Below are 17,928 nucleotides of genomic sequence, written 5' to 3' on the forward strand. Positions count from 1 at the left end.
ATTGCATTGCCAATATTTAGTTTGACGGGCCAGTTGATCACCTGGGCCACAGCCAAGTACACATCAGTAGTAGTTGTTGAGAGCATTTCATTGGTAGCATGTGATTTTGAGTAACAATTGGCACGGCGAAACATCACCAGGAAGGTGTTTGTCTAGTATAAGCAATAATTAAGGAGATTTCTATAACCCTAACCACCTTCACATATGCAAAGTGGACTGAACTGTGTTATACTGTAGAACATGTGGTTATCGTTAAGAAGAAACTGCTCCTGTAGCTCAGGCTGTTGTGTTGTTCCAGGGGACCTTACAAGAAGTGATTGCCTGGGGCTTGCTAGGCTGGAAACGTTATGCCAACATCAATGGACCCATTCAGTGTAAAGCCCTTTCCAGCCTCGGAGTCACCCAGATCGTCTGCTCAGAAAAGGGCTTCCTCACCCTGTCCAGCAGTGGGGCTGTCTACACCCAGAACTATAAGAGCACAACCCTGGTCCGTTCGGCAGCTACTTTCTCTTTCTTTCAATAACATATCGGCTGTTTTAAAGTGAACCGCTTTTCACCTGCTGCAGTTTGTCACTGACTTGTTGTGTTACAGGCTCCCATACTTATCCATTGTCTGAGCTCCCGGAAGATAGTGAAGCTCGCGGCTCATCCTGATGGGCAGCACTACTTGGCCCTGTCAGCCAATGGGGAGGTGTTCTCCTGGGGCTGTGGTGACGGCGGCCGCCTCGGACACGGAGACACCACGTACGCTGACTCACTTCTGTATTTACTCCTGCTCACGCAAGACAGAGGGCTGTTGTCATTCTGATCTCTCTGTGTTGGAAAGACCCTCACAGAACATTAAAGTTATAGGTTGTGGGATTTGGAAAGCACTAAAATAATTCCTTGGACTCTGTATGAAGTGCAAATCAACTTATTGTCACCTAAATGTCTTCAATCTGATGTTGAAATGTTTCTGCCCCCCATCAGATACCTAGAAGAACCTACGCTGATTGCAACATTCAATGGGAAACAAACGGGGAAGCACGTGATCCACGTGGCCTGTGGCAGCACGTACAGCGCTGCAGTCACTGCAGACGGGGAGCTCTACACGTGGGGCCGGGGGAACTACGGTCGACTGGGCCACGGTGAGCGCCACAGCCTTGGCCTTTATCTGCGTACTGGAGGGATTTCTTACCTCATAAGGAACTAGTTATGTTGTGGTTGGCTATCGATAATGATGAATAATTATCAAAGATAGTTATTGTTATTGAAATGTAATCTGATGTGTATCAGAACCTCGGAGCTCCACCTGTCTTAACAGGAAATGATAGTCAATTCAGTTCTATCAGTGTCATAAGATATACTAAACAGTTCATCAGGAATTTAATCAATAGTTAATTTAATTAGAATTACCAGAATTAACAGTAAAGATTGAAGGATTTTGGAGTTCTTGACACAGAAGAGTCGACATTTCATTCTCCTTTGTGCTCATTAATAACACAGCAAGTATGATTCCAAACATTATATTTATTAACAATGAAAACAAATAAAACACAGATTCTAACTACCTATATACAGCTGTGTGTGTGTGTGTGTGTGTGTGTGTGTGTGTGTGTGTGTGTGTGTGTGTGTGTGTGTGTGTGTGTGTGTGTGTGTGTGTGTGTGTGTGTGTGTGTGTGTGTGTGTGTGTGTGTGTGTGTGTGTGTGTGTCTCTGCTAAAGGACCATTTCTAGAATGACTTGATGTGAATGAGACTTGTTTTGTAAAACGTCAGGAGTCGTCAGATGGTGTTCAGTTACTGTGTGATGTTGTCTTTGATGTGATATGTGTAGGATTGTGAGTTAACTAGTTAGTAAAGCAAAGATTAGCATGCAGACCCTGTGTCTGTGGCAGAGCTAACGTTGGTTTACAGGTTGATCACTGCTCCTAATATCATTATCTATAGAACTCAATCACTGTAACAGAACCAACACATCTTCATAAAGTTAAACAGTTCTATCATAGCATCAGGTTTAACTAGTCTCAGGTAAAGCCCAGTTGTTGTTCCCACTTCCTTGAAGGAGTTCAGTTGTTGTCCTGCTGGAGGGAAGCTGGTGTTTTCTCCTGTAGTTAGCACCTCCTGCTAACTGTGGTTGCTGGTTCTGCAGGCTGAGGAGAAGAAGATGAAGTTGATGTTTCAGGAGTCCTTCTTTGCAGCTCCTGGTTGTTCCTTTTGTCCAGACTGAGGAGCTGGTCGCTCAGGTCTGTGATGGTTTTCCTGCTGGTTGAGGAAAACACAAAGAAGTTCTGTGAGGCGTCGTTTCCCTGGTCCGTCCTGGAGGAACTGCTTGGTTTTCCTGGTTGATGGGAGATCAGACTCTGGGTGCTGGTCTCTGGATCAGGGGAAGGTCTGACCCTCGTGGTGGGTCAGGAGAGGAGTTGAGGAGTGAAGGCCCCTGGGTGCAGGCCTCTGGTGTTAGCTGTGTGCTAACGCTGGAAAGCGGGGGAGGGTCTGCAGTGACTAAAGGTCCCCCCCCCCCCCCCCCCCCCCCCTCCACTGGGTGTGATGGTCAACCACATTCCTGGGTCAGAATTCATATGTCATGACTGTATCATGACATATGAAAATGGTCTTTCCCTAGAAATGGACAAAGTTTCGGGGGTCTTATGAATCCCAGCAGCGCCATGTTGGCAGGCTTTATGACCATTTTGTCACTTTCCATCCATCTGGAGTTGCAAAACACGTGTAACCTTTAAAATGACGCAGGACACAATGCTGTCAATCTTTGCCATATTTATTCTTTTATTTTGCGTTGAGGTTTCATTTGTAGAATTTAGAAGGGTAAATATTTAGTGGATTTCAGCAGTTATTGGAGCTTGTACATTTAAGTTACCGTATGTTTGTAATGTTTTAATATTTTTTTTAATAGTTTTAACAGTTTTAAGATTTAACTTGTTTTATTTTCGATCAGTTATTTTAGTTTTTATTTGAGGTTTAAACAGCTTTACGCCATTGAATGGTTTAACCGTTTAATTGTTTTCAACAATTGATTTTTTTTTTATTAATAAAGCTATATTTTTGCAGCCATTTGTTGCAATTTTAGTAGTTTAGGAGGGTTTATTTAGTTTTTGTTTTTGTTTTTTTAAAGCAAAAGAAACCCTGAAACCTACAAGAAATTTAGCAGTATTCTTTGTCTTGTTCATCAATTTTTTTGCTTGATTATTAAAAAAAAAAACCCCAAACCCTAATTTTAGCAAAGAGAACGGGGTCATCTTGAATACTATTAGATGAAAGAAAAGTAAGATAGAAAATATTTTGTTGGCGGACACTACAGAGGGTCCTGGAGAAACTCCATGTTGCTCCAGAGCTGCAGGTCAAGGACGTACCTGATGAGACATTTGCTTCCCGTCCTCCTGTCCAGGCTCCAGCGAGGATCAGACCACACCCATGTTGGTCACAGCACTGAAGGGAATGAAGGTGATGGATGTGGCTTGTGGAAGTGGTGATGCCCAAACGCTGGCCGTGACAGAGAACGGTACGGATGGTGGGTTTTACTGTTTCACACAGTGAAACCCGTTACAACTTCAATCATTCATTCTGTGGGTAACTATGGCATCAGCTTGATGCTGCCTTGGCATTTCATACCAGATGGCAAATTTTGTATAATTCATGCAGGAACAAAGTTTTGATATTGATTGCTCCAAATAATTCCACGCTGTAAATGTGAGTGTTTTGTTTTTTGTTTATTTTGTCTCTATTTCCATGTTGGGTTTTGTGAGGTTTTTATTAAAGGTCTGACACAATCTAACAATGCAACAAGTGCTTTGAGTTAAGAGCAATTCATTACAAACAAATGTTCTTTATATTTTGCTATTTTTGCCACAGAAGTGAAGGAAATTGTGTTTAGGACCTATTGAATAGTTGAACAATAGATAACTGTGGTAACTTGTGATCGTCTTGAGTGGCGGGTGTTGAAAGTCTCCATGTGCCCACAGGCCAGGTGTGGTCATGGGGCGATGGAGACTATGGGAAGCTGGGCAGAGGTGGCAGTGATGGCTGCAAGACTCCCAAACTGGTGGAGAAGCTGCAGGACCTGGACATAGCGAAGGTGTGCTGCGGCAGCCAGTTCTCGGTGGCCCTCACCAAGGAGGGCCAGGTGTACACCTGGGGGAAGGGAGACAACCAGCGCCTGGGCCACGGCACCGACGAGCACGTCCGCTATCCCAAGCTGCTTGACAGCCTGCAGGGTGAGTGGAGCTTTCACAACGGACGCTGAGGATCTCAAGCACAAAACCAAAAGAAATGCCTCTCGTCACATTTGCAAGCAGGAAAGAAAGTGGTGGACGTTGCTGTGGGGTCCACGCATTGCCTCGCCCTCACCGACGATGGGGAGGTGCACAGCTGGGGCAGCAATGATAAACTGCAGCACTTTGACACACTGTTCTCCAACAAGAAGCAGCCCAAGGCCCTTCCAGGTCTGAACTCCAAACACATAGTGGGGATCTCCTGTGGCCCGGGGCAGGTGAGGCACACACCGCTTTAACATGGCTGCAAAGCCAGAGACAAGCTGACCACCTCACATCTCTGTTGGTTTTCAGAGCTTCGCCTGGTCCTCGTGCTCGGAGTGGACTGTTGGACACCGGGTGCCCTTTGTGGTGGACGTTTGTCCAATGACCTTTGAGCAACTGGACTTGCTCCTGCGGCAGGTCAGTGAGGGGATGGACGGCAGCTCCGACTGGCCCCCCCCACAGGAGAAGGAGTGTATGGTGGTCGCCACACTCAACTTGCTTCGGCTTCAGGTAGGCCACAGCCTGGACTTCCGTGTTTGTCCAGTCTCTCCTGTCGTCAGGGTGACGGCTTGTCATTTGCACAACGTATTGTGACGTCGTTGCTTTCATCGTGCGATAGGAGTGATCTTCTTGTTCACAGCTCACAAATATCAGCATTAAAATACCTATCAAAGGCAAATTAATGGAGGAATTGGAGACGGTTGACTGTCAGTTGACACGAAGTCATTAGTGTCTTGTGTTTAGCTCCATGCAGCCATCAGCAACCAGGTGGACCCGGACGAGCTGGGCCTGGGGCTGGGCAGCGTGCTGCTCAACAACTTGAAACAGACGGTGGTCGTGCTAGCAAGCAGTGCCGGTGTGCTCAACACCGTGCAAGCAGCTGCCCAGGCTGTCCTCCAGAGTGGCTGGTCAGTGCTGCTGCCCACCGCCGAGGAGAGAGCCAGGGCACTCTCCTCCCTCCTTCCTAATGCTGGTGAGTGCCGAGCACACCAAACACTGGAACTCACATTGACAACACTACTCTACAATATTGTCTTCCCCCTTTCCAGCGTCAGGAAATGACATGAGTGTGAGTCCTGGGCGGCGCTTCATGATTGACCTGTTGGTGAGCAGTTTAATGGCTGATGGGGGTTTGGAATCTGCACTGAATGCTGCCATCACTGCTGAGATACAGGTCAGTGTGTGAAGCCCACCAATCATCTGCTGGTCCTCTTCTCACTGTGGGTTCATAGCTGCAATGTAGGAGTTCAAATGGAAATTAGAACTGGACTGCTTTTTTTTTTTCCAAGACGTTATTTATTAGATTTTTCATTTTGCAGGTATACACATATGCCTCCATGCCCAATCACCCTCCCTCCCTCCCTCCCATGATCACACATACACAACAGACAGAGAAAAGAAAAGTAAAATGCAAAACAGTGAATATACTTTACAGATTACTAAAACAAAACTCAACAAAATAAAAAAAAAAAATAAAAGTAAATAAATGTTACTCCTTTAATCGTGTAGATAATAACAGGAGCTTAAGTATAGACTCAGATTTTTAACCTGGTCAAAAAAAAGGAGCCCAGATCACCCACAACTTGTCAGGACAGTTTTCTCTGCTGTATCGCAGCTTCTCCAGTTGCAGCACAGAGAGAATGTCCTTTATGTTTCCTTTCCTTTATCTTTGTTAAATGATGGGGGTTTATCCGATTTCCACTGAAGAAGAATGGCTCTCCTGGCTGTTAAAGTTGCAAAAGCAAGTGGTTTCCCTTGTGACTTCAGGGGGAAAAATCCCCAAAATGGACGCAAATGGGGAAGGTGGAATTTGTTTCCTGCACACGAGAGATGACCTCAAAAATACTTGACCAGAAACTTTTTAACGACTCACAATTCCAGAACGTATGTCCCAGAGTAGCCAGACCTAATTTACATCTTGAACATGCAGAGCTAACGTTGGGATAGAACTTGGAAAGGTTTTCCATTTGAGTAGTGTAAGCAGTGCAACACTTGAACTTGAATCCGGCTACACAAGTAGAGGAGCCGTGAATCCGTCCTCAGCCAAGTTGTCGGACCTCGCTGTGATTTCAACACCCAGGTCTCTTTCCCAGGGCAATTTAGTTTTGGCCCAAGATGGCGGGTTAATATTCTGAATTTTGATGTATATTTTTGAAATGTTGCCTTTTGTACAGTGATTCTCAATTATTTTCTGTCACGCCCCCCCTAGAGGACAAACATTTTTTCAGCCCCCCCCCCCCCGAATTGTACTACCATTGAGAACCTGATAATATTTATTCATTTATCTGTATAAACCACTGTATGATTTTCTGGCACCAGCATTCTGCATACAATCACCTGCTTATCAAAATAAATTAATAAAATGAGCTGGAGGCCCTTTTTTTATCGTTCAAGCATGAATAAAGGACACTAACACTGAAAGTCGCGCCTGCCTCACGCCCCCCCTGACACCCCACCACGCCCCCCCAGGGGGGCTCGCCCCACCATTTGAGAAGCACTGCCTTTTGTATAAGGATGTAGATCTAGTATTTCATCCATTTTACACTTATTACAAGATTGTGGGGGTTTAAAGTGTTTGTTAACAAAACTTCTGATTTGAAGAAATATATAAAAGTGGGATTTGGGGACATTATATTTTCTCTGGAGGGTTTCAAACGACATTAAAGTTCTTTGGACGAAAAGGTCTCTGAAAGAAATCACACCAGATTTATGCCACGTCTGAAATGTTATAGGATGGTGCAATCCTTTCACATTCCAGGTCCACTTGGGACCTCTTTTTTTCTGAGTTTCTATCAGATCCTTCCACAGGGAGGACGGAAGCTTGTGTTTGACGGTCTCCATGGCGACGGAGGAAGCAGCCTCACCTGGGCAGTCTTTCTGGTAGAGGCTGCAGGTTTACTCCGAGGAGCAGGCCTTGTTTGCCAAAGAGTTGTTTGCTTACCTCTGGATTGTTTTCCAGCCATTTCTGCTTTCTAGACCTAGTTGGCAACATCAAACAAGCCCGGATTGTAACTTTATTAAGCAATCTGGGACCCATAATGCACTTTTTAAAATATAGTTCCGGGGGGGCTTCGTGTCTGGCTCCCAGGATCCACAACAGAAAAGGAGAAGAAGGATAGTCCAAACACTGTCCTGGTTCTTGTGGTCCACTTTGTGCTCTCCTGGTCTCCGGGTGCAGCAGAGACCAGGTCCCTGCTCGGAGACCAGGTGGAGAAGCAGAGACCTGGTCCCTGCTCTGAGACCAGGTGGAGAAGCAGAGACCAGGTCCCTGCTCTGAGACCAGGTGGAGAAGCAGAGACCAGGTCCCTGCTCGGGGACCAGGTGGAGAAGCAGAGACCTGGTCCCTGCTCGGAGACCAGGTGGAGAAGCAGAGACCTGGTCCCTGCTGGGAGACCAGGTGGAGAAGCAGAGACCAGGTCCCTGCTCAGAGACCAGGTGGAGAAGAGGGTCAGTTGGTTGTGAGGCAGTTTGACCAAGTTGTATTTGGGACTGTGGTGTCTGGGTCGGCTCCACCAATGGGGCTTTTCAACCAGGGATTGTGGCCCTGTGCCCCCCCCCCCCCACCCCCCCCCCCCCCCCCCCCCCCCCTGCTGTATTACCTTGCAGCCTGTTGTCTTGGGGGAGAGCTGCTTGGGGGAGAGCTGCTTGGGGGGGAGCTGCTTGGGGGAGAGCTGCTTGGGGGAGAGCTGCTTGGGGGAGAGCTGCTTGGAGGAGAGCTGCTTGGAGGAGAGCTGCTTGGGGGGGAGTTGCTTGCGGGGAGCTGCTTGGGGGGGAGCTGCTTGGGGGAGAGCTGCTTGGGGGAGAGCTGCTTGGAGGAGAGCTGCTTGGGGGGGAGTTGCTTGCGGGGAGCTGCTTGGGGGGGAGCTGCTTGGGGGGGAGCTGCTTGGGGAGAGCTGCTTGGAGGAGAGCTGCTTGGGGGAGAGCTGCTTGGGGGAGAGCTGCTTGGGGGAGAGCTGCTTGGGGGAGAGCTGCTTGGGGGAGAGCTGCTTGGAGGAGAGCTGCTTGGAGGAGAGCTGCTTGGGGGAGAGCTGCTTGGGGGAGAGCTGCTTGGGGGAGAGCTGCTTGGGGGAGAGCTGCTTGGAGGAGAGCTGCTTGGGGGAGAGCTGCTTGGGGGAGAGCTGCTTGGGGGAGAGCTGCTTGGAGGAGAGCTTCTTGGGGGAGAGCTGCTTGGGGGAGAGCTGCTTGGAGGAGAGCTGCTTGGAGGAGAGCTGCTTGGGGGAGAGCTGCTTGGGGGAGAGTGTGGATTCCAGGCCCAACACAGTTTAGTTTACTTGTTACAACTTGTAAACACTCTTGAAAGTAATTCAACATCCATTGCTTAGACATACATTTGACTATTAAAGGGGACAGGCTATGTTTGTTTTCATATGTTTTTTGCATTTCGTGGAAATCTGGCAGAATAATTTCTTCTGGCACAAAACAAAGCCCACTCACTTCTCCTGAAGTCTGATACAAACAGTTTGAAACTGCGACTCTGACGGCATCCACAAAGCTGGCCCGTCTGTGTTGACGTCCGACGAGTCTCTGAATCAGTCAACAAGAAATCAGCAGCTCCACGTCCACGTCAGTTTTTGGGAGGATGGCTGTGTCCAGTGCTAGGACTAGGGGCTCTCAATTCCTGAGACATGGAACCGCTTACCTCATTTCTGTTCAATTGGAAACTACAACTGTTAAAGATGTGTTGCTAACAACAACTTAAAGTGCTTCAAATCAATGGCATTCACATTCCTGAAATCCTCAAATCTTCGTGACGACTAGAGCGTCACATCTTGCACAATGTTTCATTAGTTGTCCTTTAGGCTGCAGATTAGAAACAGAGGACCCGTTCAATGAAGGATTAGCTTGTATAAGTCAGTGCAAATAGTAACTCTAAATGCTTGTTTACGTCATTATTTGACTCTTCAGCAATGTTCACTATAAGTGTACTGTGTAACACTGTATACTTGATGGACACTGTGGGAAAGCAGAACAGACATTTTTAAATGGGTTTAATGAAAACTCTTTTGCAGGGTGAGTCACACGTTTTGTTGTTTTGAATGACAGGATATTGAAGCAAAGAAGGAAGCCCAGAAAGAGAAGGAGATCGATGAGCAGGAGGCGAATGCCTCCACCATGCATCGCTGTCGCACCACGCTGGACAAAGACCTCATCAACACGGGCATTTACGAATCGGCAGGGAAACAATGTTTGCCTCTTGTGCAGCTTGTCCAGCAGCTCTTGAGGTATCTGCACTTTACTCCGTGTTACAACTATCTGCAATGTGAGCCATTGCTGTTTTCCAGAAGTGGTATTCCTTTGTCTTCTTCAGGAACATTGCTTCACAGACTATCGCCAGGCTAAAAGATGTGGCTCGCCGTATCTCCAACTACCTGGAGGCCGAGCATGTGAGTAAAGAGCGCTCTGCTTCTCTGGACCTGCTGCTGCGCTTCCAGAGGCTGCTGGTCAGCAAGTTGTACCTGGGCTTGGACGGCACAGAGAATGTGCAAGGCTACAGTGAGTCACACACCTTCCTTCTCATTCATATTCCTCCTGTTGATCATCAATGAGCTGCAAATGGAGTTGAATGTGTCTGGGGGTTTTTTTTTTTGCAGATCCGGAGCTTCTGGGCGTTGGCTCGTTGTTGAAGAAGTACATTGCTTTGCTGTGCACTCACATTGGAGACATCCTCCCCGTGGCAACAAGCATCGCCTCAACAGGCCGACGCCATTTTGCTGAAGTGTCTCGAGTTATTGAAGGGGATCTAACCGGTAGTTCCAACTCTACAAACATGCGTGATTTGAACAAACTCTTTCCACTTTGATCAATGCCACATTGTTTCGTTCTTTTCATTGCTAGGAGTTCTCCTGCCTGAGTTGGTGGTGTCCATCATCCTCCTCCTCACCATTGACGCTGGTCTGATGCAGGAAACTGGTTCCATCCCTCTCTTGGCTGGACTGCTGGAGCACCTGGACCGTTTCAACCACTTGGCCCCAGGGCATGAGAGGGACGATAACGAGGACTTGGCCTGGCCCGGCATTATGGGTACAATTCAGTTGGCAATACACTAATGAGAATATAATCTCACAACTTTTGCCATCCTGATCAAGAAGTAGAAGAAATTGACAATACTTCCCTTTCAACATAAATACACTTTTATCAGAACCAGACTCAAAGGGGTCTGAAAAGAAAGTCTACAAAACCACATCCAGCCAAGCAGACACATGGGAAAGAATATTGATTCAAGAAAAATCTGATGTTATGATTATTAGGCCTTTAATTGTGTTTTTATTGCATTTTAGTTTGTTGAACTGCACCCGATAGGCGATCCACCAATTCCCAATGCTGGCAACGTATCAACGGTCAAGTTGTAGTGTTTAGCGGCATTGTTGCACGTTATTCACCACGTCACATAGCTGTTGAGTTGATATCAAAACATCACATTGTGTTTGAAGTCAACATTTAACAGGTGAAGTTGTGGATTTGTTTTTGAAGCTTGCCTCAGGGAGACGCCGAATCGTGAGCTGATCATAAGTAAAGAGTGTGTTTCAGGAGTTTACAAGGTTTTCTGCTGTTGTGGCAGGATCCTTCTTCACAGGGCAGAACTCCAAGAACAATGAGGAGGTTTCACTCATCCGCAAGGCTGACCTGGAGAATCACAACAAAGATGGCGGCTTCTGGACGGTCATTGATGGGAAAGTGTACGACATCAAAGACTTTCAGGCTCAGTCTCAGTCACTGGCAGGAAATAGCATCCTGGGTACGGCTAAAAAAAGCTTTTCCTCTGGTGGTTCTTCCCCCACAAAAGTCTCTAGCAGCACTTGTGAGCAGGATGGGATGTAATGCTGTGCCCTGCTCTGCAGCCCAGTTTGCAGGGGAGGATCCAGTGGTTGCTCTGGAGGCTGCCCTCCAGTTCGAGGACACTAAGGAGTCCATGCAGGCCTTCTGTGTGGGCCAATATATGGAGGTACAAACTATTTCATTTCACAATGTACAAAAGCAGCTGTTGGTGTTTCTTCTCTTTTTTTAAATGGCCATGACCTTTATCATTCCCCAGCCTAACCAGGAAACAGTGACGACTCCAGACCTCGGCAGTCTTTCGTCGCCCCTCATCGACACTGAAAGGAACTTGGGGCTGCTGCTGGGACTGCATGCCTCATACCTGGCCAAGAGCACCCCGCTGTCCTCCATGGAGATCGAATGTGCCAGTGAGTACATACATCTTGAAGTAGATGCATCCAGTCGAACGTGAACTTTTAACGTGGGCTCTTTCCACACAGAGTGGCTCCAGTCCTCCATATTCTCAGGGGGCCTCCAGACCAGCCAGATCCACTACAACTACAATGAGGAGAAAGATGAAGACCACTGCAGCTCGTTGGGTAGCACCACTCCAGACAGGGCCAAGCTGTACTCCCGTAGGATCACCCTCAGTGACCATGCTCAGCCTTTCCTCCAGGCCATTGCCGACAACAACACTCAGGACCACACAGTGAAGGTACCAGTGAGACGCTGAGAGCGTGAGTTGGTGGGGGGCATGAAGCTCAGTGCACCTTGTTTCTGTCTGCGGTGTTTTCAGGACTTCCTGTGCCAAATAGAGCGTTGCTGTAAGCAGTACCACCTCATTACGCCCATCACCTTTCCCCCGGAGCACCCCGTGGAGGAAGTGGGCCGCCTGCTGCTCTGCTGTCTGCTCAAGCATCAAGACCTTGGTAACTAGGCAACGGAATCCACGCTTGTGTTTTGAGGAGGTTGAATAACAAGCATGGTTTGGCTCATTGTGTCACGGCACTTTGGACATTGTAGTGTTTTTAGTTGTCCTAAAAACACATTCCATTGACGATTCTTCTCTTCACAGGCCACATTGCTCTGTCACTTGTCAGTCAGTGTGCCTTGGGTGTGGACCAAGGAAAACAACGCTCCCTGCCCAAATCAGTGATTGACGTGTGCCGCATGGTCTACCAGGCTAAATGTTCTCTAATCAAGGTATGCGCTTCACTTGTGGGAATGTTTTTGAATCGGGGTCAAAGGGCTTGGTTCTGTCTGTTTTTAGTTTTCAACTTCAACTTTCACTTTCTTCCTGCAATATTTGCTTGGATTTTCTCATTGCCGCCCTGAGCATTGGTGATCAGGCTGGTCAAAACAGGCTAAATGGGTTCCTGGTCTACAGGCGGAGGATGGAAACTGTGATTCACTGCTCCAAATCAAAAGTGCACACAAACCGTACAGTCCGTGGATGAATGTGGACAGTGATGCACGCACGCTATTCACCAAAACTAGTTCCCATTGTATCTGCTGACTTTGATCTTGTCAGCCCATTTTGTTTTTAGAACGTTTTTTGTGTGCTGATGGATTAACTGTCAACCGCCAATACGAACATATTCCAAATTTCATGAGTTTATACAGAAGAAATGTACAAATAATCCACATAATGTTCAACTTTCTTTAAGCGCTTTAAGAACGAGATGAAAACATTCAAAGTTAAGTGACAATTAGTTTTAAAGATGAAGAGAAAAAACAGAGGGGGAAAAGCCTCTTGTTTGTGAGAAAGATGTGTAATTATAGGAATTAATAATGCATTTAAGTACTTGAATATCATCTACTTCAAAAGCACACCACTGTTGCTCCGTCAGTGTGCTCTTTATGTTTGAACAAATGTTAAACCACCACTGTTAATTCAGAAAAGGCCTTGAATTGTGCAAGAGTCCACGTCTCAGATACTTTATTAAGCTCTCTAATTTCACACAATTATATCCGTTTTTCTGATCCCAAAATCTGAATCTGTGGTTATACAATCAATCAATCAATCATCTTTGTTTATATAGCACTTTTTATACAACAAAGTAATACAAAGTGCTTTAACAAGATTTAAAAACAGTGCAAAGATAAAATGGATCATTAAAAAGCAAATGAACACACATGCAGACACACACAGAAATGAAGACATGAAGTAATATGAAGAAATAGGATGGAAGAAATAACTGCTGCGCAATTTTTTGGGAGTTCTGTTTGGATTAAATCTGATTATAAAAAAACAAAACAAAAAAAAAGACAATATGTATATATATATATATATATATATATATATTAGGGATGCTCCATCAGGTTTTTTGCTGCCGATCAGCCAAAGTGCCGATCATCCATACCGATCACATGGATTGGCTGTCAAGTTTTCAATTTAGTTATGATGAGTGCCACTCATCTTAATTTAGACAAAAGGATGGTTTTACTTTTTCAAGAGAAAAAGTACAAAAACCTTGTAAAGAACATGTGAAACTTCACTTCACTTCAGATACCTGCTATCAGTAACACGATCTTTAACAGAGTGAAAATATTAAGGCTCTCAACAGGCTAAGTGGTGCAAAAAAATCTAATAAATTATAGGCAATATATCTCAACTCTGCCTAAATCAAAAAATGTCAAAGAAAAAAAAACAACTAATGCTTAACTTTCTTTTAATTAACAAAAGAAAATGTCTAAATGTGCATCAGTCCAGTGTTAAACTCAACATTGCTCCATAAATCACTGGTGAAACTTAGAGGAGGAGAGACTTTCTTTAATGACACGTTGGGCTACGTCAGTACACTGTGTGGAGCTCTGGTAGGGCTACGTCAGTACACTGTGTGGAGCTCTGGTAGGACTACGTCAGTACACTGTGTGGAGCTCTGGTAGGACTACGTCAGTACACTGTGTGGAGCTCTGGTAGGACTACGTCAGTACACTGTGTGGAGCTCTGGTAGGGCTACGTCAGTACACTGTGTGGAGCTCTGGTAGGGCTACGTCAGTACACTGTGTGGAGCTCTGGTAGGACTACGTCAGTACACTGTGTGGAGCTCTGGTAGGACTACGTCAGTACACTGTGTGGAGCTCTGGTAGGGCTACGTCAGTACACTGTGTGGAGCTCTGGTAGGACTACGTCAGTACACTGTGTGGAGCTCTGGTAGGGCTACGTCAGTACACTGTGTGGAGCTCTGGTAGGACTACGTCAGTACACTGTGTGGAGCTCTGATAGGGCTACGTCAGTACACTGTGTGGAGCTCTGGTAGGACTACGTCAGTACACTGTGTGGAGCTCTGGTAGGACTACGTCAGTACACTGTGTGGAGCTCTGGTAGGACTACTTCAGTACACTGTGTGGAGCTCTGGTAGGGCTACGTCAGTACACTGTGTGGAGCTCTGGTAGGACTACGTCAGTACACTGTGTGGAGCTCTGGTAGGACTACGTCAGTACACTGTGGAGCTCTGGTGGGGCGACGTTAGTACACTGTGTGGAGCTCTGGTAGGGCTACGTCAGTACACTGTGTGGAGCTCTGGTAGGGCTACGTCAGTACACTGTGTGGAGCTCTGGTGGGGCTACGTCAGTACACTGTGTGGAGCTCTGGTAGGACTACGTCAGTACACTGTGGAGCTCTGGTAGGGATACGTCAGTACACTGTGTGGAGCTCTGGTGGGGCTACGTCAGTACACTGTGTGGAGCTCTGGTAGGACTACGTCAGTACACTGTGTGGAGCTCTGGTAGGGCTACGTCAGTACACTGTGTGGAGCTCTGGTAGGACTACGTCAGTACACTGTGTGGAGCTCTGGTAGGGCTACGTCAGTACACTGTGTGGAGCTCTGGTAGGACTACGTCAGTACACTGTGTGGAGCTCTGGTAGGACTACGTCAGTACACTGTGTGGAGCTCTGGTGGGGCTACGTCAGTACACTGTGTGGAGCTCTGGTAGAACTACGTCAGTACACTGTGTGGAGCTCTGGTAGAACTACGTCAGTGTAAGGTTTACTCCCAGTAGGACGTAGCAAGGCTCCAGGTGAGAGACGGAGGTCAGAACCAGGTCCTCCACCACTGAGGCTGGTCCACTGGTCCACTGGTCCCATGAAGTCACTGATGGTCCTGGTGACTTGCTGAACCTTCTGACCGTCTCTCATGAGGACAGTGTCTCATGAGGACGAGTGTCTCATGAGGACGAGTGTCTCTCAGGAGGACGAGCGTCTCTCATGAGGACAGTGTCTCATGGGGATGAGTGTCTCACGGGGACGAGTGTCTCTCATGAGGACAGTGTCTCACGGGGACGAGTCTCTCACGGGGACGAGTCTCTCATGAGGACAGTGTCTCACGGGGACGAGCGTCTCACGAGGACAGTGTCTCACGAGGACTGTCTCTCACGAGGACAGTGTCTCTCACGAGGACAGTGTCTCAAGAGGACAGTGTCTCACGAGGACAGTCTCTCACGAGGACAGTGTCTCACGAGGACAGTCTCTCATGAGGACAGTGTCTCACGGGGACGAGCCTCTCACGAGGACAGTGTCTCACGAGGACAGTGTCTCTCACGAGGACAGTCTCTCACGAGGACAGTGTCTCACGAGGACAGTATCTCTCACGAGGACAGTGTCTCACGAGGACAGTCTCTCATGAGGACAGTGTCTCACGGGGACGAGCCTCTCACGAGGACAGTGTCTCTCACGAGGACAGTCTCTCACGAGGACAGTCTCTCACGAGGACAGTGTCTCTCACGAGGACAGTCTCTCACGAGGACAGTCTCTCACGAGGACAGTGTCTCACGAGGACAGTCTCTCATGAGGACAGTGTCTCACGGGGACGAGCCTCTCACGAGGACAGTGTCTCTCACGAGGACAGTGTCTCACGAGGACAGTCTCTCACGAGGACAGTATCTCTCACGAGGACAGTGTCTCACGAGGACAGTGTCTCTCACGAGGACAGTGTCTCTCACGAGGACAGTCTCTCACGAGGACAGTGTCTCACAAGGACAGTCTCTCACGAGGACAGTATCTCTCACGAGGACAGTGTCTCACGAGGACAGTGTCTCACGAGGACAGTGTCTCTCACGAGGACAGTGTCTCTCACGAGGACAGTCTCACGAGGACAGTGTCTCACGAGGACAGTCTCTCACAAGGACAGTGTCTCACGAGGACAGTTTCTCCAGCGTGAGCAGCATTAATGGCCGTGAGCCTCACAAACCCTCCGGACTCTGTCAGAGTTGGTTCTTCAGATGGATCAACGGTGTTGAAGTGTTGTAACGTTCTTCCTCCACCACGGAGGTTTGGTTCCAGATAAAACTTGACCTCACTGTCACAGATCTGAAAGTTCCACGTGTTTGTTGTTGTTTGCAGCCACGCGCCTGCAGTGTGGAGAAAGGGGGCGGGGTTTTGGTGATCGGAATGAAAGGCATTAATTGGACCGATCACATGTTTTTCACGGAGATCGGCCGATAATTATCGTTGGCCGATAGATCGGAGCACCACTGGTTTATATAGATCTCAGGGTTCGGTTCAAGCTTCGTGTTGATGTCAGAGAGAAACCCTCATGCTCTCAAATCTATTAGCATTGTGATACAAGTCCTCTTCACGAGAACTTCCTGTTACCAAATTATATACTATAGGTTTTTTTGAATAAAATCAATAAAACTACAAATAATGTGACCATTAATGTGGTTTTCTCTTCCCCCTCTCATGCCAGACCCATCAGGAACAAGGTCGCTCCTACAAAGAGGTGTGTGCCCCAGTTATCGAGCGCCTGCGCTTTTTGTTCAATGAGTTGCGTCCAGCTGTGAGCAACGACTTGTCCATAGTGTCCAAACTGAAGCTCCTCAGCTCCCAGCCTCGCTGGAGGATGATCACCCAGAAGCTCATCAGGGATCGCAGGAAAAAAAGAGGTGGGCTATTTTCAACCTGCTGCAGTTTGACCAAAACAACAATGAGATCAAGCTTCACTTAATTCCACTGCTCCGATCTCTTCAGTGCCTAAGAAGTCAGAATCTGCTGACATTGAAGAGACAAAACTGGAGAATGAAGGGACCAACGAAGAAGAACTCAATGTGAACATGAGCCCCACACCTGCTGACAGGAAATGTCCCACTGGGAAGACCAAGGTAGTTATTATTGCTTTTTCTAGATGTCAGAAATGACTTCTCAAACAGTTGGCAGTGAGGCGCACTGGAACAGAGAGTTGTTGAGTAAAAAGTCTATTATTTCCTTCAACGATCGATGTCAATTTGTAGAATTGTATAAACAGCAAAAATAGGTTGTTTGGTCTCAATCTATTGTTCTATGTGTTTGCAGCAGGACAAGTGGCAGCCACTGTTAAACAGTGTGTCCCATGTGCAGAAGTACCGCTGGCTGAAACACAGCGTGCAGGGCGTCTTCTCTCAGTCCAGCCTCATGGCCACCATTGTGGAGTTTGCACTGAAAGAGGAACCACTGGATGTAGAGAAAATGAGGAAATGTCTCCTTAAGCAGGTAAGTGAGAGGATCAACATGTTTGTTCGGTGCATTTTACAAAACATTCTGAATTAATTGTATTGATGACTTTGGAAGGTCCTCCTCCATTTGTGCCTGTGTAATTGTCTTCATAGTTACTGTATTATCGTAATTTGTGACCATGACATTACAGCGACACGTTTCATCATTGGGTTAGTTGGAAACAATCCTGATGCATGTCAACTTTGTTCCTCACAGCTGGAGAGGGCTGAGGTGAGGCTGGAGGGCATCGACACCATGCTAAAGCTAGCCTCTAAAAGCTTCCTGCTGCCGTCTGTGCAGTACGCCATGCTCTGCGGCTGGCAGAGGGTCATACCTGAAGGGACCAACATCGGGTTGGTCGCCCCCTCTCAAACCTTGTGGTTAAAACAAAATATCTAGCAACATCTTAAAGATAAACTGCATTATGCATGACTTTTTTTAATGTCCAA

The 17,928-nt window shown here is 47.2% G+C and overlaps 1 protein-coding gene across 1 annotated transcript in view; it reads left to right on the plus strand.

Moving 5' to 3' along the window:
• herc2 (HECT and RLD domain containing E3 ubiquitin protein ligase 2) overlaps window positions 1-17,928 on the plus strand; it is an 88,551-nt gene that overhangs the window by 25,020 nt on the left and 45,603 nt on the right. The window contains 23 exon segments of the mRNA XM_080505752.1: window positions 299-487; window positions 593-744; window positions 970-1,127; window positions 3,384-3,497; window positions 3,958-4,209; window positions 4,291-4,484; window positions 4,561-4,761; window positions 4,996-5,224; window positions 5,301-5,425; window positions 9,295-9,473; window positions 9,560-9,744; window positions 9,843-9,998; window positions 10,087-10,272; window positions 10,811-10,987; window positions 11,091-11,194; window positions 11,285-11,435; window positions 11,508-11,722; window positions 11,804-11,936; window positions 12,083-12,210; window positions 16,698-16,893; window positions 16,979-17,109; window positions 17,300-17,476; window positions 17,696-17,832. Of these exon segments, the coding sequence (XP_080361878.1) occupies window positions 299-487; window positions 593-744; window positions 970-1,127; window positions 3,384-3,497; window positions 3,958-4,209; window positions 4,291-4,484; window positions 4,561-4,761; window positions 4,996-5,224; window positions 5,301-5,425; window positions 9,295-9,473; window positions 9,560-9,744; window positions 9,843-9,998; window positions 10,087-10,272; window positions 10,811-10,987; window positions 11,091-11,194; window positions 11,285-11,435; window positions 11,508-11,722; window positions 11,804-11,936; window positions 12,083-12,210; window positions 16,698-16,893; window positions 16,979-17,109; window positions 17,300-17,476; window positions 17,696-17,832 (3,869 nt within the window).

The sequence above is a fragment of the Blennius ocellaris genome (genome assembly GCF_963422515.1).
Source record: "Blennius ocellaris genome assembly, chromosome: 12".
NCBI classification, from domain to species: domain Eukaryota; kingdom Metazoa; phylum Chordata; class Actinopteri; order Blenniiformes; family Blenniidae; genus Blennius; species Blennius ocellaris.